General features: G+C 44.1%; 2 protein-coding genes across 12 annotated transcripts in view; both read right to left on the bottom strand.

The window, feature by feature from the left end:
* The window catches only part of LOC309385197 (uncharacterized protein), a 34364-nt gene extending 13575 nt beyond the window's left edge, over window positions 1-20789 (bottom strand). The window contains exons 1-3 of one of the 3 annotated variants that reach the window (XR_014174179.1): window positions 20713-20789; window positions 18343-18518; window positions 16290-16418 (exon numbers count right to left, since the gene is read on the bottom strand). The gene's annotated coding sequence lies outside the window, so the exon portion shown is untranslated. Of the gene's footprint in view, window positions 1-16289; window positions 16419-16753; window positions 18519-20712 lie in introns of those variants that run through there. The other 2 variants (XR_014174180.1, XM_081939393.1) reach the window with 2 other exon arrangements.
* The window catches only part of LOC309385195 (uncharacterized protein), a 195724-nt gene that overhangs the window by 69220 nt on the left and 100218 nt on the right, over window positions 1-26286 (bottom strand). For 3 of the 9 annotated variants that reach the window (XM_081939370.1, XM_081939372.1, XM_081939371.1), the window contains exon 1: window positions 1107-1238. The exons of 1 other annotated variant lie outside the window; for it this stretch is intronic. Coding sequence is in view for 1 of the 8 variants with exons in the window: in XM_081939379.1 (XP_081795505.1) it covers window positions 8850-8888; window positions 9026-9066; window positions 9468-9632; window positions 10296-10617 (567 nt within the window). In the remaining 7 variants the exon portion in view is untranslated. Of the gene's footprint in view, window positions 1-1106; window positions 1245-7055; window positions 7254-7330; window positions 7948-8714; window positions 8889-9025; window positions 9067-9467; window positions 9633-10295; window positions 10671-21468; window positions 23495-26286 lie in introns of those variants that run through there. 5 more of the 9 variants (XM_081939379.1, XM_081939374.1, XM_081939381.1 and 2 more) reach the window with 5 other exon arrangements.

The raw sequence follows: 26286 nt of genomic DNA, 5'->3' as shown, positions 1-26286 counted from the left end.
AAAAAATAAGCCCCAATAGGTTTTTTGTAGCAAGAATTAATAAAGACCCGGTCTTATCTTCCGGGAAACATGGTGGATAGAAGATATTATTTTTCCATCTGAATTTTTGCAGGGCCTAAATCTCACTAGAGGGCAGAATTCCTCTGAGCAGCCTTCCCAATTTCCAGAGGAGTTAAGATTCCAGCATTGAAAGTATCCAGGCAGCCTCCAAAAAGTTTTTGGAGGTTGCTAGCTTGTAGAAAACTGATCTAAAGTGTCCTGGGCTTTAGTCGTTGGCTCAGGTCACCCTCAAAACCTCTCTACAGCCCAAAATGTTATGACTGATTTCCTTTGGCTCCAAAGTATTTAGGACATGGAAGCACCAGCAGGCCAGCTGCTCCAAGGGAATTAGCCTCACTCCTGCTGTCCAGAGACGTAGCTAAGATTTTAAGCAGGACCTAAAAAAAGGGAGCTCAAAAAGAAGCTGCCTATATTTAGTAAAATAAAATAAGTCACTTTTCAAAGAAATGTTTGAAAGCCTTGTAAAAAGACTGGTAGTAAATCACACATATATGCATGTCTATTCAGACAGAAATACACAACCAAGAATTTGTCTGTGTAAACAATTATGTGTACTTCAGTATGCAAAAAGCTCCAGACGTGCATTTACTAAAAGTTTTTCATCCAATTTTAGAAATCTGGGGACATTAGCAGAAAAAATGGTGATAAATCCTATGAAAGATTGAAAGCATCCGTTGTGCCAATGAAACTCCTCGCTTGCCAGGAGAACAAGATGTTAATAATAAGGAATGAAGGGTTGCGTGAAGGGCGAGGGAGAGACAGGCGGTTAAAAAATACGATTTTTTAAAACTCTCCCAAATCTCCCAGCAGAAAATCACAGGCAGCTCCTTCTTTACTTACTTTACTTTATTTCAAACTTTTATACCGCCCCCTCTCCCAAAAGGGACTCGGGAGCAAAAGGATAAAAACATTTGGGGAGAGAAAGAATATGCAGCAGCAGCAGCCAATATCTTTCAGCCTTGTTCCTTCGCTGCGTCATACACCGTGGAGGAAGCCAAAGGTCCCGACTTTCTCCCGGCTTCTCCTCCGACCTTCCCTCCACTCACCTCCCAGGAGCCGCTCCGACAGTCCAAGCTGCACAAGCCACTCCGCCGACACCATTCCCCTCCCCTGGGTGAGCCGGAAGAGGAGGTTCCTATACACTTCTCCAAAATCCGCTCTAGCAATCCAATACTCTATCGTTTCAACCCCTTCCAGCTCAGCCTCTACCCGCCCCCCCAGTAGACTAGCAAAGCCACTGCTGTACTGTATTCTCTTTCTCCGGCTTCTTTGTAGAGCGCCATCTAGCGATATAATGTTGAAAATCACGCTCGTTGTATCTCTAGCTCAGGGGTCTGTAACCTTAAACACTCAAAGAGCCACATATGAATCCGTTTCCCACAGAAAACAAAACACAGGCAGGCACAAAACCTGTGTGGGCGTGGCCAATTCGATGTCACTCGCTCCGAGTCACATGACCCCCAGCCACGCCTACCCAGGTTTTGTGGCGCTTTGTTTCTTTTCTATGGGAAGCAGGTATCTATCTCTCCCCCTCTTTCTTTCTCCCTCTCCCTTCCTCAGGTTTCTCTTTCTTTCTCTCTCCCTCCCCCTCCCTTCCTCCCCCCCTCTCATCTCTATCTCCCTCCCTCTCATCTCTCTTTCTCCTTTCCTCTCCCCATCTCTTTCTCCCTTCCCATCTCCCCTCCTCTCTCCCTTCCTTCCTCCCCTTCTCGTCTCTTTTCCACCCTCTTTTATTGCAATGACTTATTAATGCAAGTATATTACTGCTATTGTATCTTTTACATGTATTCATTTCTATGGTTCCAAATTATTAGGAACAATAAACCTCTGATCTTAAAGTAAGGATTATTGCTTGTGCTGTTGCCTTTGTTTCCTATTGGAATTTTCTTATGACAAGAATGAAGCTTGACCCTACTTAGGTTCACATGTTTAGCCAAGTGCTGCGCCCTAAAAGTTCATAAAGTTTTTGTTTCTCTGCAAGCCCTAAATGGTTGCCAGCTTCATTCCATTAATAAAATATTGGAGCAACCTCCAAAGTGCCCACTGGCATTGCCTCTGAGCCACATCTAGATAGGAGGTAGTTATGATCTTCCTTTCTGTATTATTGGGGAACCTAAATCTTGTTAGGCGGCTGAATTCCTGAGAGCAGCGTCCCCAATTCCCAACATTATTACCTTTCAGCCTCCTTTCTTCCCAAGCAGCTTGAACAAGACACTTGGGAGGAAACCAATTTGCAGAAAGCTGCTCTCAGAATTCCTGTCCTTCTTTTTTTAAGCAGTGGTTTTAGAGGAGGTCCAAACTTCTTTAAATCCTACAATTTGATGAATTCTTGTGGCGCTAGTGAAGGATGGCGGTGGCAGCCTTATGCTTTGAGGCTGCTTCTCTTCACCTGGAACTGGAGCTTTAGTCAAGATGGAGGAAATTATGAACAGCTCTAAATATCAGTCAATTTTGGGAGGAAACCTTCAAGTCTCTGCCAGAATCCTGAAGATGAAGATTAATTTCACCTTTCAATAAGCTAGAACAGGGATGTCAAACTCATGTTGTTACGTGAAGTATTGCAACTTTCTCCCCATTTGTTAAACGGGGGTTGGGCGTGGCCATTACGTGACACATCTAACCCACTGGATGGGAGTATGACTTACAACAGGGGTGTCCAAACTTTTTGCAAGGAGGGCCAGATTTGGTGAGGTGAAAATGTGTGGGGCCGATCATTCAGCCTGACATTCTTTGAACCCTTAACATTAAATGCGAATTAACTACCATATTTTTCGGAGTATAAGACGCACCAAGATTTTGAAGAGGCAAATTAAAAAAAAAGTTTTTGCACTCTCCCCAAAACGGCCCATTTTTCGTGAAAACGGGCCTTTTTTTTAAAGGGCATGAATAGCCCTTAAGAGGCTTCTAGAGTGCTCCTGGGGGCTGGGGGGGGGGAAGTTGAGCAAAAAACGGCCCGTTCTTTGCTCATTTATGCCCTCCGCAGCCCCCAGGAGCACTCTGAAAACCTCCTAAAGGCTACCCACAGCCATTTTGGTGAAGGGGGCAGAGTTTTGGGAGGCAAAAAATGCTGTATTCAGTGTATAAGATGCACCCAGATTTTTAGCCTCTTTTTTGAGGGGGAAAAGATGCATCTTTATACTCCGAAAATTACGGTATTTTATGAAAGACTAAACAAATAACTCGGTGGGGAGAAGAGGCTGCGGGCCACTTGCAATTTGAAAAAGGGCCGCATTTGGCCCCCGGGCCGCACTTTGGACATGCCTGACTTATGGCTGTGGAATGACCTCCCCCGTGACATCAGGACTACTTCCGATCTCCGCTCCTTCCGTGTACAGCTGAAGACCCACCTCTTTCAATTATCTGGCCTGGCTCAACCGTAAACTTTTCTTACTCCTCCTGACAGTTCTTTTAAATTTTAAAAACTTTAAATTTTAAATTGTGTTTTACAATTGGGGTATTTTTAATGGTGACTTTTAATTGTCCAATGTGATGTAATTTGTTACCTCCTCCGTGCATGTATGTCCTGTATATATGTATGTTTATGTGTTGTATATGTTTTATATGCTCCACTGTACGCCGCCCCGAGTCCTGTCTGGAAAGGGAGCGGCTAATAAATTTAAATTTATTATTATTATTATTAACATACTTCCGAGTCAATAAAACAATGGCCTAACCAGAAGAAGGTCAAAGTTTTGGACTGGCCCAGTTGGAGCCCAGACATGAATCCAAGTGAAAAACTGTGGGGTGGCCCTCGGGACCTGAAAGATTTGGAGAGTTGTGCAAGGAAGAGTGAGCAAAGATTCCCAAGGCCGGGTGTGCCATGCTGCTAGGCTCTTCCCCCCAAAGCCTGCATGCTGTGAGAAAAAGAAAACGTGCTTCAAAAAGTATTAGTTTAAGGGTGTGTGTCATTATGAAACCGTGTCGTTGTACATTTCTATTTCCATTTCTTCCCTGTAAAAGATTTCAGTTTGTTTTTCAATTGAATTGCACATCTTATAAGTTATTTGAAAGGTGAAAAAAATTCTGAGGTGATTTATCTTGGCCTGATCTTGTTACACCCCCCAAAACCTGGCATTTTAGAAGGGATTTGTAGACGCTCTATATATCTACTATATATCTGGACGTTTGGGGCGATAAGACTATATTCAGATATAGAAAATCAAATATACAAGAAAATACCATGTCCATAAAACCCAAAGGAATCAAACTTAACTTGAAGGAAACCTTTTAACTCTTCCAGCAGCAGAAAATTGCGAGCATTAGTTTTAAAGGCTACAGTACCGGTGGAATAAAATCGGGGGTGGGAAGAAATATGTAACGGCCTAGTTCCTTCTCTGCTTTTACACCGTGGAGGAAGCCAAAGAGCCCGACTTGCTCCCGGTTTCTAACTCACCTTCTATCTGCTGCTTTGACCCTGGGAAGAGCAGGACTGCCTCCTCCATCCTTTGCTCATGTCCTCTAATCAATGGGCTTTCTAGCGGTACTCGTTTAACTCTTTCACTCTTGCTGGATGTCGGATCTCAGCCATTGCAGTTTTTCAGGCCTGGCCTGGTGTTAGAGCTCCATCTAGTGACATAAGACTGAAAATACGCTCATTCCGCCCCTATCTGACGCTTTTAAGATTTTTCTAATGAAGTGCCATTTCCCACTCTTAAACATCACATCCATAACGTTTCTCCAGGACGATCTACCCCAGTCGTCCTTTGGGATCTCACAGGGATGTCCTCATTGTCACTTTTGCAAGAACTAAACAAAGGAAAGGAACTAAACAAAGGAAAACATGTGGGGGGACACACAATGTGCCATCTTTGCCAACTTCATCCCATGAAGAATGAAATATGGGACAAAACGCTGAATTCCCACCCTCACTCCACATTGCTTCCAAGCATATCTGGATAGGAATAATTATTTTTCCATCTGCCTTCTTGCAGGGCCTAAATCTCACTAGAGGGCAGAATTCCTCTGAGGAGCCAATTTCCAGAAGAGTTAAGATTCCACCATTGAATATCCCCAGCCAGTTGGGAAAAACATTTGGAGGGTGTTAATTTGTTGAAAGGGGATCTAAAGAGTCCTGGGCTTTAATCGTTGGCTCTCAATTCCTCTCCCAGGCCCAGAAAAAAGCAGGCCTGGAGACCAACCGCTTGCCTGTAGCTCTCACCTGCTTGCCTGGGACCCTTACTTCTTCCCACATCCAAATCACATGAGGTCCTCACTTAATGACCCATAAGGTGCGGGAATAGCCATGGCAACTGAAAGTGCCAGGATTTTCCTCACAAAGCAATGTGGTCAAGTGATGTCATTTTTAATAACCACACTGTATAACAATGGAAATCCTGGTACCAATTGCTGTAACCATCCAAGAACTACCCATATTTCTTTTACAAACTCAAGAGAGGGCTGGAAGAGTCAGTAGGAGAGGATCAATGGGGTCAGCCTGAGAGAGAAAAGGGGATAAGATAGGAGAGGACTCTGTGGGGCAAGCCTGAGGGAGAGAAGTACTCATCATAACTACTCATTAATGGGCTGTTTTCCGCTTCCTCCTGGGTAGAAATGGCGCCCCTCGGCCGCTACGTCCTGGTCTTCGGCGACTTCGCTGCTGCGAAAAGGCACAAAGTATAAATTGAGCCAGTATTATCCAAGAAGATGTACAGCCTCCAGGATTAAAAGTGTGGTCTGATCCGTTTGGAAGAAAATAAAAACCTTTCCCCGAGTGAGCTTGAAGAAGTGTGGGATTTCCCTTTTTGCCATCCATGTTGCTCCAAGACCTTTCCGACAACTGAAATAATGTGGAAAAAGGGGTTGGCATGTTGGCTTACCTTCGTGCAAATAGACTCATAGTAGTTGCTAATTTTCAAACATTAAGATTGTCTCTGATCTTGATATGGCAAAGAGAACTGTACGGAATGATTTCTGTTAAGAAAATGGAATAATCAGAGTTTTCCTTTACTGGTTATTTTGATCTATACAGATTATGCAGATGATGTCTGTATAAAATATGCGAATAAAGTACATTATTGAAAAAACACACGTTTAAAATGGTGCGAAATAAAACCTTGTTATAATTAAAATAAATAAACAACTACTCATTAATTTTCAAGCTATTACTGTCGTTTTATCAAGCCCAATCACGTAGTTTTGTAGCGGAGCATGGGTATCCAGCTAGCGCATAATACAATCAGGAGAGGTTTTCCAAACTCCTGGACTCACGGCTTCTGCCTGAAATCGTGACTGGGGGAGGGGCTTTGCACAGAAGCACGTGGTATATCAATTAAGCCCTTGCCTGGACCAGGAAGGACTTGCACAGTGGGTCACTCTTGCGTCAGTCACCTCCTGTTTGGATTACGACCCTGGGCTATCCAGAAACTTCAACTGGTCCAGAATGCAGCAGCACACCCAGTAATGGGTATCCATAGATTACGCTTGTTAATTATCTTTGTAGTGGAGCTGCACTGGATTCGTTTCTTTAAGGTGCAATTCTTCATTATAGCAATAGCACTTAGAAATATGTACCACCGCACAGTGCTTTATCCCACTCTTGGTATACAGTGTCAGCAAGTAGTCCCAACAATCTGGGTCCTCATTTTATTCACCTCAGAAGGATGGAAGGCTGACTCAACCTCGAGCACCGTCAGGATCGAATTCCAGGCTGTGGGCAAAGTTAGCCAGCTTCACTGCACTTTAATCACTAGACTACCAAGACAGCTGTCATTACTGCTGCACCTTTATTGTTTTTGCATCCATCTGTTCTATCAGGTCAGATAAGGTGGACACGCTGCTAGACCCTTGCTTTAAATGTTGCCATCTGATAGGAGCTTGGAAGTGTCCCTTTTCCGTTGCACACCCTGACCTGTGAAACACTCTTCCCCATTAAGTTTGGCAAGCCTTTATCCTCCTGGTCTTCTGTAAAATAAGAAATCCCTAGCTGTCCCCTAAGCCCTGAAATAAGAAGAGTTGCCTCCACACAAGAAACTTCATTTGGAAACAGGTTTTTGTTTATATTTATTATATGCGGCTAATCCTGTGGTTAGCTTCTCCACTTTCACTCCTTGCAAGGAGAAAGATAACCAGTTTTGAGCAAGAATGGCACCTGACATGAACACAATTAGTAAGGCCAGGAGGTCTGGCTAACTTCAAAATTGAACAAAAGCAAGAATCACCTCTTTGGGATTCCCAGATCATCAAAATGCCATCAACTTTACTAGAAGTGATCTGTATTTGCAGGGCAAGTACAATGTAAATGCAGAGGCTTTGCATTTTGTCACCTGCCAACATATGGGGGTTATTGGTTTCTGTACTAAAGTTTTATTTTTCTAAACCATGTGGAGTCATATGAGTTCGGCTGCCATATACATTTTCTTACTGAATAAAAATACATAAATACATACATATTTATATCTCCATTTATTATATGAAGAAATAACATAAGATGACAAACATACCTAATGCAGATCACACTACCCTATCCTATCCCTCATTTTTGATACTAAGATCTGTTTCCCTAAAAAGAATCATGCAAGAAATTAAACAGTAAATTGCTCAGCTGGCTTTCAAATGAGACAAGAAACACAATTCAAGATTCCTCTACTCACATCAAGTTTTGCCTCAAATGCAATTTCTTGTGTGCAATCAGGGAGACATTTTGTGCAAAACAATAATTGTCAGCAATCTGGGTATTTGAATGGTTATTCCCCTATGTGTAACCTTACATGATTTATAAGGCTGGACCTACTATTGAAATCTTTCCCACAATCCGGACATTCATAGGGTTTCTCTCCTGTGTGAGTCCTCTGGTGTATCACCAGGTTGGAATTCCGACTGAAACTTTTCCCACAATCCAAACACTCATATGGTTTTTCTAAGGTGTGAGTCCTCCGATGTCTCACCAGGCTGGAATTCAGATTAAAACTTTTCCCACAATCCGAACACTCATATGGTTTATCTCCTGTGTGAGTTCTCTGATGTCTCACTAGGCTAGAAATATTAAAGAAACCTTTCCCACAGTCACAACACTTATATGGTATCTCTCCTGTGTGTGTACTCTGATGATTCACCAGGTGGGAATTCCGAGAGAAACATTTCCCACAATCTGGACATTCATATGGTTTCTCTCCGGTGTGAATCCTCTGGTGTATCACCAGGCTAGATTTCCGAGAGAAACATTTTCTACAATCACAACACTTATATGGTTTCTCTCCTGTGTGAGTCCTCTGGTGTTCCACCAGGCTGTAATTCTCCTGGAAACCTTTCCCACAATCTGGACATTCATACGGTTTTTCTCCTGTGTGAGTCCTCTGGTGTACCACCAGGCTAGAATTCCGAGAGAAACATTTCCCACAATCACAACACTTATACGGTTTCTCTCCTGTGTGAGTCCTCTGGTGTATCACCAGGCTAGAATTCCGAGAGAAACATTTACCACAATCACAACACTTATACGGTTTCTCTCCTGTGTGAGTCCTCTGATGGTTCACCAGGTTGTCCTTTTGACTGAAACTTTTCCCACAATCCGGACACTCATATGGTTTCTCTCCCATGTGAGTTTTTTGGTGTTTCACCAAATTGGAATTCTTACTGAAATTTCTCCCACAAAACAGACACTCATATGGTTTCTCTCCTGAGTGAGTCCTCTTGTGTCTCACCAGATTGTGTCTCACCATTTTGGCTGTCCAAGGAACCTTTTCCGTCCAACTAACTTCCAGTTATTTCCACTTTTTCTTTATTCTGATATTATCCTCCTTGACGTCCTAGGTAATGTTTGCTTCAGTTCCACATACGTTATTTTTTCCAGTTCAATAGTTCTTGCTATTCTCTTCCTTGTCTCTTATCTGCTGGGGAAGGAGAAGATTTCTTTACGTTTTCTGGAATATCTCCCCCCCCCCAAGAGCTCCAATTTGCCCTGCCACGTGCAGGGCAAGACCTGCAGAGGACCAGAGAATTTGATCCCCCCCCTCCAAACTTACATTACATTTTGGCCGGATACGTGCAGTATGAATCTACCGTGTTTCCCTGAAAACGAGACCCAACCAGAAAATAAGCCCTAGTATTGTTCGTGCCTAATATAAGTCCTATCCCAAAAATAAGCCACAAGTAAGCTATTCAGCCCTGAAGGTGGGTGTGGGCATAGCCAACACAGGAAGCGACTAATGTGTGGGCTTAGTTTAATGCTTTTAATTTACAAACAGGAAACTTTGTTACTAATACTATTTCTTATCCTGGGGTGGATCATAGAGCGGGACACAGAGGCAGTCTGTGCTGCGCAGCCCCGGCTGGCCTTGCCCAATCTTCCCCACCAGGAAGGAGGTTGCTGACTCACGAGGGGGCCCTATCCATCCTAACTGCAATCTCAACCCCCTTGGCCCCCACAAGGCCACCCTAAGGGCCCCATCCAGATGGGTGGCGAGGGATACTTCTTGGGGTGGTGGGGCTGCCGAGCCCTGATGCTGGTGGCAGTGGAAGTTGGAGTAGACTCTTCCTGGCCTGACGCGGCAAGCAACCGGGTGCCTCGTGCCGCTTCTCCCGGTCCACCGCCAGTTGCCATGGAAGTGGCCAGGTAATGCTTGTTTGCTTTACTCCTAAAGCGTGGGAAAGAGGCAAGAAACCAACTCGAGGCTCCGAGGCTCCATCAGTTGCTGCGACAAAACATCAACTCGCCCAGAGGGCATTGATTTTGCTGCAGACAGTTTCAGGAGGCAGAGCGGAATTCACTATGGGAACAAATTGCTGCAAAGTTACAACTGAATGGATCAGGTGAGGCAGAGGGCAGTGCAGTGCCACGGTGCAGCCCTTGTGCTCCACTCTCGTCATCCAACATCTTCCTCTAATGCTACTCATCCTGCATTTGCGGAAGACCCGGAGGACGATGTTGGCCACCGACTGAGACTGGGAAGGGGCCTCTCCGGCCACCCCTACTCTCAGCATCAGGGCTCTGAAAGTCCCAATACATCAACAGTATCTGGACAGAGCCTCTGCCGAAATGAGTGACGTGAAAGGCGAGGGAGAGACAGGCGGTTAAAAAATACGAATTTTTAAAATCTCCCAAAATTCCCAGCAGAAAATCACAGCCAGCTCCTTCAAATCATGGAGCAAATGGATAAAAACATTTGGGGAGAGAAAGAATATGCAGCAGCAGCAGCCAATATCTTTCAGTCTTGTCCCTTCGCTGCGTCATATACCGTGGAGGAAGCCAAAGGTCCCGACTTTCTCCCGGCTTCTCCTCCGACCTTCCCTCCACTCACCTCCCGGGAGCCGCTTCGACAGTCCAAGCTGCACAAGCCACTCCGCCGACACCATTCCCCTTCCCTGGTTGAGCCGGAAGAGGAGGTTCGTGTACACTTCTCCAAAATCCGCTCTAGCAATCCAATACTCTATCGTTTCAACCCCTTCCAGCTCAGCCTCTACCCGCCCCCCAGTAGACAAGCAAAGCCACTGCTGTACTGTATTCTCTGCTTTCTCGGCTCGAGTGTTACTTCTTTGTAGAGCGCCATCTAGTGACATGATGTTGAAAATCACGCTCGTTGTATCTCTAGCCTTAAGTGTTCGCAAGATGTTTTCATTCATTCTGTATTCCCTTCTGTGCCATAAAAGCACATTCAATTTGCAGCCAGCACATGAATAGTTTTTTGGCCGTGACAATCTATCCCAAACTTTTTCTTTCAGGTCTCCCGAGAGTGTACTCACTGTCCCTCTTGCACCAATTAAACCAAAGGAAAGTGTGGGTGAATGATGTATGGACTGGCCCAGCTGGAGTCCAGACATGAATCCAAGTGAAAAACTGTGGGGTGGCCCTCGGGACCTGAAAGATTTGGAGGGTTTTGCAAGGAAGAGTGAGCAAAGATTCCCAAGGCCGGGTGTGCCATGCTGCTAGGCTCTTCCCCCCAAAGCCTGTATGCTGGGAGAAAAAGAAAGCGTGCTTCAGGAAAGTATATGTGTTGGCAGGGGGTCGACCCTGAGGCCACTCACTTGTGGGGTGCCGCAGGGATCGGTCCTCTCGCCCCTTCTGTTCAACGCATATGTGAAGCCGCTGGGGGAGATCATCCGTGGTTTTGGGGTGGAGTATCATCTGTACGCTGATGATACTCAGCTGTACATTTCCACCCCAAACCACCCCAACGAGGCTGTCGAGGTGATGACCCGGTGTTTGGAAGCCGTCAGGGTCTGGATGGGGGACAACAGACTCAAACTCAACCCCTCCAAGACTATGGCTACCGGCACCCCGGTTCAGCCAGTTGATTCCATCACTGGCCATAGGGGGCGAGCAATTGCCCCCTGTGGAATGGGCGCGCAATTTGGGCGTCCTCCTAGATGCCCGGCTGTCAATGGATGACCATGTGGCAGCCGTGGCAAGGGGGGCGTTCCACCAGGTTCGCCTGGTGCGCCAATTGCGACCACCACTGCACCGGGATGCCCTATGCACGGTCACTCATGCACTGGTGACGTCTCGGCTGGACTACTGCAACGCCCTCTACATGGGGCTTCCTTTGGGACGCGCCCGAAGACTGCAGCTAGTCCAGAACGCAGCCGCGCGGGCTATTATGGGGAGTACTAGGTACTCCCACGTAACACCGCTCCTGCGCGAGCTGCACTGGCTGCCTGTGGTCTTTCGGGTGCGTTTCAAGGTGTTAATTACCATCTTTAAAGCGCTCCATGGCACAGGACCTAGTTACTTGCGGGATCGCATGCTACCACATACTTCCCTGCGACCAATTCGCTCTCACAGGGAGGGACTCCTCCTGGTGCCGTCCACTAAGCAATGCCAACGGGCGGCACCTAGGGGTAGAGCCTTCTCTGTGATGGGCCCAACCCTCCGGAATGACCTCCCCCCCGATATCAGAACCACCACCGACTTCCGCTCCTTCCGACAAAAACTGAAGACTCACCTGTTCCATTTAGCCGGCTTGGCCCATTCATAGTCCTATTTTACCTCCTGGCAGATATTTTTAATTGGGTATTTTTTAGGGGTTATTTTTAAGCATTGTTTTTAACTACTTTACTTTGGGTACAGTCTTTTACAGCCTCCTCTTTTAGGCACTTAGTATTTAACTATGTTTGTATTTATGTGGTTTAATCTGACTGTACACCGCCCCGAGTCCCTTTTGGGAGAGGGGGCGGTATAAAAGTCTAAAAATAAAGTAAAGTAAAAAAGTAAAGTATTAGTTTAAGGGTGTGTGTCATTATGAAACCATGTTGTTGTACATTTCTATTGTCATTTCTTCCCTGTAAAAGATTTCAGATTGTTTTTCAATTGAATTGCACATCTTATGAGTTATTTGAAAGGTGAAAAAAATTCTGAGGTGATTTATCTTGGCCTGATCTTGTTACACCCCCCAAAACCTGGCATTTTAGAAGGGATTTGTAGACGCTCTATATATCTACTATATATCTGGAAGTTTGGGGCGATAAGACTATATTCAGATATAGAAAATCAAATATACAAGAAAATACCATGTCCATAAAACCCAAAGGAATCAAACTTAACTTGAAGGAAACCTTTTAACTCTTCCAGCAGCAGAAAATTGCGAGCATTAGTTTTAAAGGCTACAGTACCGGTGGAATAAAATCGGGGGTGGGAAGAAATATGTAACGGCCTAGTTCCTTCTCTGCTTTTACACCATGGAGGAAGCCAAAGAGCGCAACTTGCTCCCGGTTTCTAACTCACCTTCTATCTGCTGTTTCGACCCTGGGAAGAGCAGGACTGCCTCCTCCATCCTTTGCTCATGTCCTCTAATCAATGGGCTTTCTAGCGGTACTCGTTTAACTCTTTCACTCTTGCTGGATGTCGCATCTCAGCCATTGCAGTTTTTCAGGCCTGGCGTGGTGTTAGAGCTCCATCTAGTGACATAAGACTGAAAATACGCTCATTCTGTCCCTATTTGACGCTTTTAAGATTTTTCTAATGAAGTGCCATTTCCCACTCTTAACCATCACATCTATAACGTTTCTCCAGGACGATCTACCCCAGTCGTCCTTTGGGATCTCACAGGGACGTCCTCATCGTCACTGCAATTGAGCCTGGAGCTTCTTTTGCAAGAACTAAACAAAAGAAAACATCCGTGGGGGGAACACAATGTGCCATCATTGCCAACTGCACCCCACGAATAAAAGAATGAAATATGGGACAAAAGGTTGAATTCTCACCCTCATCCCAAATTGCTTTCAAAGACATCTGGATAGGAATAATTATTTTTCCATCTGCATTCTTGCGGGGCTTAAATCTCACTAGAGAGCAGAATTCCTTTGAGGAGCCTCTTATGTCATTTCATTTAGTGACCATGTGAAGTTAAAACAGCACTAAAAAATTGACATCAGCATTTTTCTCACAACCATTGCAGCATCCCCATTGTCACATGATCAAAATTCAGAAACGTTGCAATTGACTTATATTTGTGGCAGTTGCAGTGTCCTGGGGTCATGCGATCACCTTTGGGGATTGAGCTGGTACACAACCTGGGGATCCCCCTAGACTCATGACTCCTGCTTGAGATCATCTTAACCATGGGATGGGCTTAGCAAATTCACCTGGACTGCCAATTTATGTCCATTCCTGGACTAGGAATGACTTGCACAGGGGGTCATTAATGCCTTTATAGCCTCCTGTTGGATAACTGCCCTTGACCATCCAGAAACTTCAACTGGTCCAGAATGCAGCAGCATGCATCGTAATGGGTGTCCCTAGATTACCCTAGATTTCTTTCTTTAAAATGCAATTCAACATACTGGTCATTACCTTTTAAACTATTTCTTTATTATAGCACTAGCACTTAGAATTATATAACACTACACAGTGCTTTATACCACTCTCACTTTACAGAGTCAGCATATTGTCCCCAATAATCTGGGTCCTCATTTTATTCACCTCAGAAGGATGGAAGTCTCACTGAACCTTGAGCACCATCAGGATCGAATTCCAGGCTTTGAGCAAAGTTAGTCAACATCACTGCACTTTAATCACTACACCACTAAGGCAGTTGTCATTATTTTGCCATCTTTATTGTTTTTGCAACCATCTGTTCTATCAGGTCAGATAGGATGGACACACTGCTAGACTCTTGCGTTAAATATTGACATCTGATAGGAATTTGGAAGTGTCCCTTTTCCGTTGCATACCCTGACCTATGAAACACTCTTCCCCATGAAGTTTGGCAAGTCTTTATCCTCATCTTCTGTAATATAAGAAAGCTCTAGCTGTCCCCTAAGCCCTGGAATAAGAAGAGTTGCCTCCACACAAGAAACTTCATTTGGAATCAGATGTCTGTTTATATTCATTAAATTTGTATGCCACTAATCCTGAGGTTAACTTCTCCAATATGACTCCTTGCAAAGAGAAAGATAACCAGTTTTGAGCAAGAATGGCACCTGATATGAACACAATTAGTAAGGCCAGGAAGCCTGGTTAACTTCTAAAGTGAACAAAAGCAAGAATCGCCTTTTCGGAATTCCCAGATCATCAAAAAGCTAACAAAGTTACTAGAAGTGACCTGTATTTGCAGAGCAAATACATTTTAAATGCAAAGGCTTTGCATTTTGCCACCTGCTACATATGGGGTTTATTGGTTTTTGTACTAAGGTTTTATTGCTGTAAACCATGTGGAGTCATATGAGTTAGGCTGCCATATACATTTTGTTACTGAATAAAAACATAAATACATACGTACCGTATTTTTCAGAGTATAAGATGCACCGGAGTATAAGGTGCACCAAGATTTTGAAGAGGCAAATTTTTTTAAAAAAGGTTTTGCACTCTGCAGACCTCCCAAAAGTGGCTCGTTTTTTGTCCAAAAAAAGGGCATACATAGCCTTTGGAAGGCTTGTAGAGTGCTCCTGGGGGCTGGGGAGGGCAAAAATGAGCAAAATGGCCCATTTTTTGCTGGTTTATGCCCTCCCGAGCCCCCAAGAGCACTCTGGAAGCCTCCTAAGGGCTCTGCACGGCCATTTTAGCAAAGGGGGAGTGGTTTGGGGAGGCCAAAAATGCTATATTCAGTGTATAAGATGCACCTAGATTTTCACCCTCTTTTTGAGGGAAAAGGTCGTCTTATACTCTGAAAAAATGCAGTATTTATATCCCCGTTTATTATATGTAGAAATAATTCAAGGTGGCAAACATACCTAATACAGATCACCCTATCCCACCACACCCCTCATGTTTGATAATAAGACATGTTTCATTATAAGAATCATGAAAGAAATTAAATGGCAAATTGTTCAGCCAGATTAACAAACAAGACAAGAAACAAAATTCAAGATTCCTATACACACGTCAAATTTTGCTTCAATTGCAATTTCTTGTGTGTAATCAGGGAGACATTTTGTGGAAAACAATAATTGCCTGCAAATCTGGGTAGTTGACTGGTTTCCTTAAGCAAAATGTTTTCATGGACTCCGTGCTTCCTTCCATGCCATGAAGTCACATCCGACCGACTCGTATCCAGAACATGAATAATTTTTGTCCTCAACGTTTCCTTTCAAGTCTCCGAAGATGGCCGCCACTAAACCAAAGTTAAGCGTCCCGTGTGTGTGTGTGTGTTGTTTGACGTTATAACACCCAACCAGAAAGTTCACCTCCCTTGTGGGCTGGTGAAGATTGTTCCAGCTGGCTTTTTGCCCTGCGGGGTGCAGGATAACCCCTTGAAAACTGCTTTGGCAAATGATTTGAAGCTATAAGAATGAAGCTTGACCCTACTTAGGTTCACATGTTTAGCCAAGTGCTGCGCCCTAAAAGTTCATAAAGTTTTTGTTTCTCTGCAAGCCCTAAATGATTGCCAGCTTCATTCCATTACTACAATATTGGAGCCACCCCCAAAGTGCCCACTGGCATTGCCTCTGAGCCACACCTAAATAGAAGGTAGAGATGATCTTCCTCTCTGTATTATTGGGGAGCCTAAACCAGAGCAGAGCAGCCTCCCCAATTCCCAGCACTGTTACCTTTCTGCCTCATTTCTTCCCAAGCATCTTGAGCAAGACACTTGATCGCTGTCTCATGATCAAAATTCAGAAATGTGACAATTGTCTTATATTTTTGACAGTTGCAGTGTCCTGGGGTCATGCGATCAGCTTTGGGGACTGAGCTGGTGAACAATCTGGGGATCCCCCTGGACTCATGGCTCCTGTTGAAGACATCTTGACCATGGGAGCACTTAAAATTATATACCACCACACAGTGCTTTACACCACTCTTTGTTTACAGTGTCAGAATATTGTCCCCAATAATCTTGGTCCTCATTTTACCTACCTCAGAGGGACGGAAGACTGACTCAACCTCGAGTGCCATCCACACAAGAAACTTCATTTGGAATCAGATTTCTGTTTATATTTATTAAATTTGTGTGCCGCTAATCCTGAGGTTAACTTCTCCAATATGACTCCTTGCAAAGAGAAAGATAACCAGTTTTGAGCAAGAATGGCACCTGACATGAACACAATTAGTAAGGCCAGGAGGTCTGGTTAACTTCTAAAGTGAACAAAAGCAAGAATCGCCTTTTTGGGATTCCCAGATCATCAAAATGCCATCAACTTTACTAGAAGTGATCTGTATTTGCAGGGCAAATACAATGTAAATGCAGAGGCTTTGCATTTTGCCACCTGCCAACATATGGGGGTTATTGGTTTCTGTACTAAAGTTTTATTTCTCTAAACGATGTAGAGTCATATGAGTTGGGCTACCATATACATTTTCTTACTCAATAAAAACATAAATACATACATATATTAATCCCTGTTTATTATATGTAGAAATAACTCAATGTGGTAAACATACCTAATATAGATCACCCTATACCACCACACCCCTCATGTTTGATAATAAGACATGTTTCATTATAAGAATCATGAAAGAAATTAAATGGTAAATTGCTCAGCTGGCATTCAAATGAAACAAACAAATTTCAGCAGTTCTCTACACACATCAAATTTTGTCTCAAATGCAATTTCTTGTGAGTGATCAAGGAGAGATTTTGTGGAAAACAATAATTGTCAGCAATCTGGGTATTTGAATGGTTATTCCCCTATATGTAACCTTACATGATTTATAAGGCTGGACCTATAACTGAAATCTTTCCCACAATCCGGACATTCATACGGTTTCTCTCCTGTGTGAATCCTCTGGTGTACCACCAAACTGGAATTCCGACTGAAACTTTTTCCACATTCAAGACACTCATATGGTTTTTCTCCTGTGTGAGTCCTCCAATGTTTCATCAGGTTGGAATTATCCTGGAAAGTTTTTCCACAATCCGAACACTCATATGGTTTATCTCCTGTGTGAGTCCTCTGGTGTATCACCAAACTGGAATTCCGACTGAAACTTTTTCCACATTCAAGACACTCATATGGTTTTTCTCCTGTGTGAGTCCTCCGATGTTTCATCAAGTCAGAATTCTCACTAAAACATTTTCCACAATCCAAACACTCATATGGTTTTTCTCCTGTGTGAGTCCTCTGATGTCTCACCAGATGGGAAATCTGACTGAAACTTTTCCTACAATCTGGACACTCATATGGTTTCTCACCTGTGTGAGTCCTCTGATGTATCACCAGGTCAGAATTCTCACTAAAACATTTTCCACAATCCGAACACTCATATGGTTTTTCTCCTGTGTGAGTCCTCTGATGTCTCACCAGATGGGAATTCTGATTGAAACTTTTCCTACAATCTGGACACTCATATGGTTTCTCACCTGTGTGAGTCCTCTGATGTGTCACCAGGTCAGAATTCTCACTAAAACATTTTCCACAATCCGAACACTCATATGGTTTTTCTCCTGTGTGAGTCCTCTGATGTCTCACCAGATGGGAATTCTCACTAAAACATTTCCCACAATCTGAACACTCATGTGGTTTTTCTCCTGTGTGAATGCTCTGATGCCTCACCATATGGGAATTCTGCTTGAAACTTTTCCCACAATCCGGACACTCATATGGTTTTATTCCTGTGTGAGTCCTCCAGTGTGTCACCAAATTGTAATTCCAACTAAAACTTTTCCCACATTCGAGACACTCATAAGGTTTTTCTCCTGTGTGAGTCCTCTGGTGTCTCACCAGGTTGCAATTGAGACTAAAACTTTTCTCACAATCATGACACTCATATGGTTTCTCTCTTGTGTGAGCCCTCTGATGTTTCACCAGGTTGGAATTCTGACTGAAACGTTTCCTACAATCTGGACACTCATATAGTGTCTCTCCCGTGTGAGTACTTTTGTGGATCATCAGATCATAATTCCAAGTGAAACTTTTCCCACATCCCGAACATTCTAAGAGTTTCTTTCCAGCGCAAGTCCTCTTGTTTCTCACCATTTTGGCTGTCCAAGGAAACTTTTCCTTCCCACTGACTTCCAGTTATTTCCACTTTTTCGTTATTCCTATATTCTCCCCCTGGACATTTTAGGAAATGTTTGCTTCAATTCCACGTACTCTTATGTTCTCCAGCTCAAAACTTTGTTCTTGCTGTTCTCTCCTTTGTCTTTTATCTGTTAAGGAAAAAGAAGTGTTTTTACACGTTCTGGAGTATCTGCCCCTCAGAAGTTCCAATTCGGCCTGCAACGTGCTGGGAACAGCCTGCAGAAAACCGAACGGAGTATTGGATCCCCCCCTCAGAAGCTCCATTTTGGCCAGCTATTGGTTGTGGCCCACCAGCACAGCTGGCAGCAGACTCTGACAGTGAGGAGGTTGAGTAGGGACATGGGCCAGTCCTGGGGTCTCGGGAAGGCTCTGATGAATGCTCTGCATCAGAGGCAGAAATGGGGCCTCAGCTACAGTTATCAGCTGCTTTCGGGAGTCGGATATCAGTGGGGCAGATGAACAGATGGATCCTGTTCCCAGTGTGCGCATGCGCAGAGTTGCCAGACGATGGGAACAGCTAAGGAACAAGCGTCGACTTGGGAGTAAGGCTACAGGTGGACGGTGAAAGGCCCCTCCCATAGTGAATAACAGAGGAGCGAAAGGGGAGGGAAGTTTGCAGGAGACAATTAGTATGCAGACATTTTCAGGAGGGTGTGCTGAATCCAATCTGGGCAGCATTGTTGCAGGGCTGCAAATGAGCAGATCACACAAGGCATGCAGTGGGGCGGTGGCGCCCAACGTCGTCCTCCAAAACTGCTCGTCCCACATTTATGGTAGAGCTGGAGACGATATGGGCCACCGGGTGAGATGGGGAAGGGGTTGCTCCAGCCGAAAACCACTAGCATCAGGGCCAGAGGTAGACTGCGGTTGCAGGAAGGATGAAAAGGGCCCGGGGGAAGCCCGTGGTCACCTTCCTGGCCTGGAAGGTCAAGCATGGACAGCCATGCTCTGCAGGGAAGCTTGCCTGTGTGCCCTGCTTTGTGCTCCACCCCAGAAATGGAACTGAAACTTTGGCTTCTCTCCGGAAGGGTGAAGCAACTTGGCAGATAGAAGGGTGTGATTTTTCGCTTGCTTTTCCTGCTTTTCCATTTTCTTTTTCCTGGATGGACCTATTCCTACACTGCACCCGCTTTGTCATTCTTTTTCACACAGGGGGCGGTGAGTGCCAACCCTGCCCCAACCCCTGCTTCACATCGTGGTGGTGGAACCAATCAGTTGGATGGACTACGCAACTGCTTGTGTGAAAAAAATAAGCCCTAATATGTCTTTTGTAGCAAAATTTAATAAAGACCCGGTCTTATTTTCCGGGAAACACGGTAGATAGGAGATATTATTTTTCCATCTGAATTTTTTGCAGGGCCTAAATCTCACTAGAGGGCAGAATTCCTCTGAGCAGCCTTCCCAATTTCCAGAGGAGTTAAGATTCCAGCATTGAAAGTACCCAGGCAGCCTCCAAAAAACATTTGGAGGTTGCTAGCTTGTAGAAAACTGATCTAAAGTGTCCTGGGCTTTAGTCGTTGGCTCAGGTCGCCCTCAAAACCTCTCTACACCCCAAAATGTTATGACTGATTTCCTTTGGCTCCAAAGTATTTAGGACATGGAAGCATCAGCAGTCCAGTGGCTCCAAGGGAATTAGCCTCACTCCTGCTGTCCAGAGACGTAGCTAAGATTTTAAGTTTGTTAAATGCCATGTGTTTCTCTATTTTCCTTGGCACAGAAATCTCCGTTAAGTCAAAGTGAACGAGACACCAAGGACTAGAAAAAGGAAAGAAGCTGCCTGCATTTGATAAACTAAACTAAGACCCTTTTCAAAGAAATGTTTGAAAGCCTTGTAAAAAGACTGGCAGTAAAAATCACACATATATGCATGTCTATTCAGACAAAAATACACAACCAAGAATTTGTTCATGTAAACAATTATGTGTGCTTGAGTGTGCAAAAAGCCCCAGAAGTACATTCACTAAAAGTTTTTGATCCAATTTTAGAAATCTAAGGATATTAACAGAAAAAATGGTGCCCAAATCTTATGCAAGATTGAAAGCATCCGTTGTGCCAATGAAACTCCTCGCCTGCCAGGAAAACAAGATGTCAATAACAAGGAATGAAGGGTTGCGTGAAAGGCGAGGGAGAGACAGGAGGTTAAAAAATACGAATTCTTAAAAATCTCCCAAAACTCCCAGCAGAAAATCACAGGCAGCTCCTTTAAATTACGGAGCAAAAGGATTAAAACATTTGAGGAGAGAAAGAATATGAAGCAGCAGCAGCCAATATTTTTCAGCCTTGTCCCTTCGCAGCTTCTCCTCCGATCTGCCCTCCACTCACCTCCCAGGAGCCGCTTCGACCCTCCGAACAGCACAAGAGGCTCCGCCAACACCATCACCCTCCCCTGGGTGAGCCGGAAGAGGAGGTTCCTGTACACTTCTCCAAAATCCGCTCTAGAAATCCAGTACTCTATAGTTTCCATTCGTTCCAGCTCAGCCTCTACATCCTCCCTCCCCCCCCCCCCCGGACTAGCAATGCCACTACGGTACTATATTTACTGCTTTAGAGTGTTGCTTCTTTGAAGAGCGCCATCTAGCGACCTAAGGTTGAAAATCACGGCCGTTCTATTTCGACTCTAAAGCAAAATATATTCATGGATTCCATGCTTCCTTCCCTGCCATCAAGTCGCATCCGACTCGTATCCAGAACATGAATAGTTTTTGTCCAGGACAATCTGTCCTAAACCTTTTCTTTCAGGTCTCCCTAAATGGTCGCCAGTTCATCCTATTACTTGAATATTGGAGGAACCCCCAAAGTGCCCACTGGCATTGCCTCTGAGCCACATCTAGATAGGAGGTAGATATGATCTTCCTCTCTGTATTATTGGGGAGCCTAAATCAGAGCAGAGCAGCCTCCCCAATCCCCAGCATTATTACCTTTCTGCCTCATTTCCTCCCAAGCACCTTGAGCAAGACACTTGATCATTGTCACATGATCAAAATTCAGATATGTGACAATTGACTTATATTTGTGACCGTTGCAGTGTCCTGGGGTCATGCGATCAGCTTTGGGGACTGAGCTGGTGTAGAACCTGTGGGTCTTCCTGGACTCATGGCTCCTGCTTGAAGAGATCTTGACCAGGGGAGGGGCTTAGCAGATTCACCTGGATTGCCAATTATGCCCTTTCCTGGACTAGGAAGGACTTGCACATGGGGTCACTCATGCCTTGGTCACCTCCTGTTTGGATTACTACCTTGGACCATCCAGAAACTTCCAACTGGTCCAGAATGCAGCAGCACTCATTGTAATGGGTGTCCCTAGATTACCCCGTGTAACATATTGTAATGGATCTGCATTGGATTCGTTTCTTTAAGGTGCCATTCAACATGCTGGTCATCACCTTTTAAGCTATTTCTTTATTATAGCAATAGCACTTAGAATTTTGCCACCTGCTAAATATGGAATTTATTGGTTTCTGTAATAAAGTTTTATTGCTGTAAACCATGTGGAGTCATATGATTTATGCTGTTATATACATTTTCTTACTGAATAAAAATACTATATATAAATACATACATATTTACACCCCCATTCATTATATGTAGAAATAACTCAAGGCGGCAAACATACCTACTATAGATCACTCTACCCCACCCCACCCCTCATGTTTGATAATAAGACGTTTCATTATAAGAATCATGAAAGAAATTAAATGGTAAATTGCTCAGCTGGCACTCAAAACAAGAAACAAATTTCAACAGTCCTCTACACAAATTTTGCCTCAAGTACAATTTCTTGTCTCTGAATTTTGTCTCAAGTGCAATTTCTTGTGTCTGATTAGGGAGATATTTTGTCCAAAACAATAATTGTCTGCAATCTGGGTCCTTGACTGATTACTCCCCAATGTGTAACCTTACATGATTTATAAGGCTAGACCTGGTACTGAAATCTTTCCCACAATCCGGACATTCATATGGTTTCTCTCCTGTGTGAGTCCTCTGGTGTATCACCAAACTGGAATTCCGACTGAAACTTTTCCCACATTCAAGACATTCATATGGTTTTTCTCCTGTGTGAGTCCTCCAATGTTTCATTAGGTTGGAATTATCCTGGAAAGTTTTCCCACAATCCGAACACTCATATGGTTTTTCTCCTGTGTGAGTCCTCTGATGTCTCACCAGATGGGAATTCTGACTGAAACTTTTCCTACAATCTGAACACTCATATGGTTTCTCACCTGTGTGACTCCTCTGATGTGTCACCAGGCAGGAATTCCGACTGAAAGTTTTCCCACATTCAAGACACTCATATGGGTTTTCTCCTGTGTGTGTCCTCTGATGTTTTATCAGGTTAGAATTCAGACTGAACCTTTTCTCACAATCATGACACTTGTATGGTTTCTCTCTTGTGTGAGTCCTCTGGTGTACCACCAGGCTAGAAATATGAGAGAAACCTTTCCCACAATCAGAACACTTATATGGTTTTTTTCCTGTGTGAGTTCTCTGATGATCCACCAGGTGGGAATTCTCCTGGAAACTTTTCCCACAATCTGGACATTCATATGGTTTCTCCCGTTTGTGAATCCTCTGGTGTATCAACAGGCTAGACCTTCGAGAGAAACATTTTCCACAATCACAACACTTATATGGTTTCTCTCCTGTGTGAGTCCTCTGGTGTATTACCAGGTGGGAACTCTGACTGAAACTTTTCCCACAATACAGACACTCATATGGTTTCTCTCCTGTGTGAGTCCTCTGGTGTTTCACGAGGTTGTCATTCTGACTGAAACTTTTTCCACAATCCGGACACTCATATGGTTTCTCTCCCGTGTGAGTCCTTTTGTGGATCACCAGCTCAGAATTCCAAGTGAAACTTTTCCCACAATCCGAACATTCAAATTGTTTTTCCCCAGTGTGAGTCTTCTTGTGTCTCACCAGATTTTGTCTCATCGTTTTGGTTGTTTAAGGAACTTATTCCTTCCACTGACTTCTAGTTATTTGCACTTTTTTTATTCCGATATCATCTTCCTTAACTTCTTAGGTAATGTTTGCTTCAGTTCCACATACTCTTATTTTTTCCAGCTCAAAACTTAGTTCTTGTTATTCTCTCATTTGTCTCTCATCTGCTGAGGAAGGAGAAGAGTTTTTTACATTAAGTCAAAGTGAGTGAGACACATACATAGCAGGACCTAGAAAAAGGAGCTCAAAAAGAAGCTGCCTGCATTTGTTAAACAAAACTAAGGCCCTTTTCAAAGAAACGCTTGAAAGCCTTGTAAAAAGAATGGTAAGTAAATCACACATATATGTATATCTATAAAGATGATTAGGGGACTGGAGACTAAAACATATGAAGAACGGTTGCAGGAACTGGGTATGTTTAGCTTAAGAGAAAGAAGCACTAGGGGAGACATGATAGCAGTGTTCCAATATCTCAGGGGTTGCCACAAGGAAGAGGGAGTCAAACTATTCTCCAAGGCACCTGAGGGTAGAACAAGAAGCAATGGGTGGAAACTAATCCAAGGAGAGAAGCAACTTAGAACTGAGGAGAAACTTCCTGGCAGTTAGAACAATTAATCGGTGGAACAGAAAATGCCTCCAGAAGTTGTGAATGCCCCAACACTGGAAGTCTTTAAGAAGATGCTGGATAGCCATCTGTCTGAAACGGTATAGGGCTTCCTGCCTAGGCAGGAGGTTGGACTAGAAGACCTCCAAGGTCCCTTCCAACTCTACTATTGTATTGTATTATTGTATTGTATTCACACAGAAATACACAACAAAGAATTGTTTATGTAAACAATTATGTGTACTTCAGTGTGCACGAAGTATTAGTGCCGTTTTACAAAACCATAGTAAGACCATACCTGGAATACTACAACCAATTTTCGTCACCATACCACTTAAAAGAGGTTGAGACTTTGGAAAAAGTTCAGAGAAGAGCAGTTAAGATGATCAAAGGCCTGGAGATTAAACCATATGAAGACCAACTGCAGGTTTGGCTCTTGGCTAGTCTAAAGAAAAAAAGAATTAGGGGTGATAATGATATTAGTATTCCAGTATTTGAGAGGCTGCCACAAGAAGAGGGGTTCAAATTAGTCTCCAAAGCACCAGGAGGCAAGACAAGGGATGGAAACTAATCAAGGTGAGAAACAACCTGGAATTAAGAAGAAACTTCCAATCAGTCTCTATTCTGTTTCATATTCTATTCCTATTTTATTCCTGGAAGTAAAAGAAAGTAAAATCCCAGAAGAGACCAGTGGCAGATCAGTCTCCTAATGTTGCCAAGAAAACAACATGTCCGTAAAATACCCAAGGAATTAATGTTAATTTGAAGGAGACTTTTTAAATCTACCCACCAGCAAAAAATCGCGGTCTTCAGTCTTAAGGACTGCAGCACCGGTGGAATAATATCCCGGGGTGAGAAGGAATATGTCGAAGCTTAGTTGTTATTCTGCTTTTACACAAAGGAGGAAACCAGGCGGCCCTACTTGCTCCCGGCTTCTTTTCCGACCTGACCACGACTCACCTTCCAGCTGCTGCTTGGACCATGAGAAAAGCCAGACAGCCACTCTCCACGCCTCCTATGAGAGCCGAAAGAGGTAGTTCCTCTCCCCATCTTTCTAAATCCTTTCTAGCAATATCCGGTGGTTTTAACTCTATCACTCCCGTTGGACGTCGGATCTCAGCTACCATCAATGCCGCTATTAGAGAGGAGGTTTTCCAGTGTGGTCTTAGAGCTCCATCTAGTGGCATAAGACTGAAAACACGCACATTCTGTCCCTATACGATTTTTCCACTATTAAGCGACCACATTAGTGGTTTGGCGGCCTAGGTCACTGGAACTGGCAGCAACCTAGGCCTGCCACGTCCCCGAACCAGTTCCCTGGGCGGCGCAATCTTGTTTTTCATTTAATTGCATCGCGTATGCGCGTGCAGCGCACCTTAAGCGTGCACACGAGCAAACTGGCAGTAGTGCCTACGGGAACCCACTCCTGGACTATATCCATAATTTTTCTCCAGGACGATCTACTGTATCCCCAAGTCTGTCCTTTGGGGTCTCGCAGGGACATCCTCATTGTCACTGCAACTGACCCTGGAGCTTCATTTTCAAGAACTAAACCAAGGGAAAGCATCTGTGGGGGGAATACAATGTGCCATAAGGCAACAAGAAAGCGCACCTCCCTACGGGATCAGCAAAGGCTATTCCAGCCAGTTCTCCGTCTTGGGGGTGCAGGATAACTCCCCAAAACTAACTTTGCAACTGAGGGAAGCTTGAAGAGTGAAGTTTGATCCTACTTAGCTTCACAAGATTACCAGCTGCTGCATCAGCTTTAAACAATGGCCAGCTTCATCCCATTAATAAAAGAATGAAATATGGGGGGGAAACGTTGAATTCCCACCCCAACCCCACATTGCTTCCAAACACATCTGGATAGCAGATACTGATTTTCTATCTGCATTATTGCAGGGCTTAATACAATAATAATACAATACAATAGCAGAGTTGGAAGGGACCTTGGAGGTCTTCTAGTCCAACCCCCTGCCTAGGCAGGAAACCCTATACTGTTTCAGGCAAATGGCTATCCAACATCTTTAATTCTGCCCTCCAGTGAGCTTAAATCTCACTGGAGGGCAGAATTCCTCTGAGGAGCCCATTTCCAGAGGAGTTAAGATTCCAGCATTGAATATTCTCAGGCGGCTTGCAAAAAATATTTAGAGGGCGCAAGTTTCTTGAAAGGTGATCTAAACAGTCCTGGGCTTTAATTGTTGGCTCTCAATTCCTCTCCCAGGCCCAGAAAGAAGCAGGCCCAAAGACCACCCGCTTGCCTGTAGCTCTCACCTGCTTGCCTGGGACCTCTATTTCTTCCCACGTCCAAATCACATGTCTTCCCTTAATGACCTAACAATAGCACTTAGC

The sequence above is a fragment of the Natrix helvetica genome, assembly GCF_964273705.1.
Source record: "Natrix helvetica genome assembly, chromosome: 1".
Classification (NCBI taxonomy): domain Eukaryota; kingdom Metazoa; phylum Chordata; class Lepidosauria; order Squamata; family Natricidae; genus Natrix; species Natrix helvetica.
This window is presented reverse-complemented; position numbering and strand designations above follow the sequence as displayed.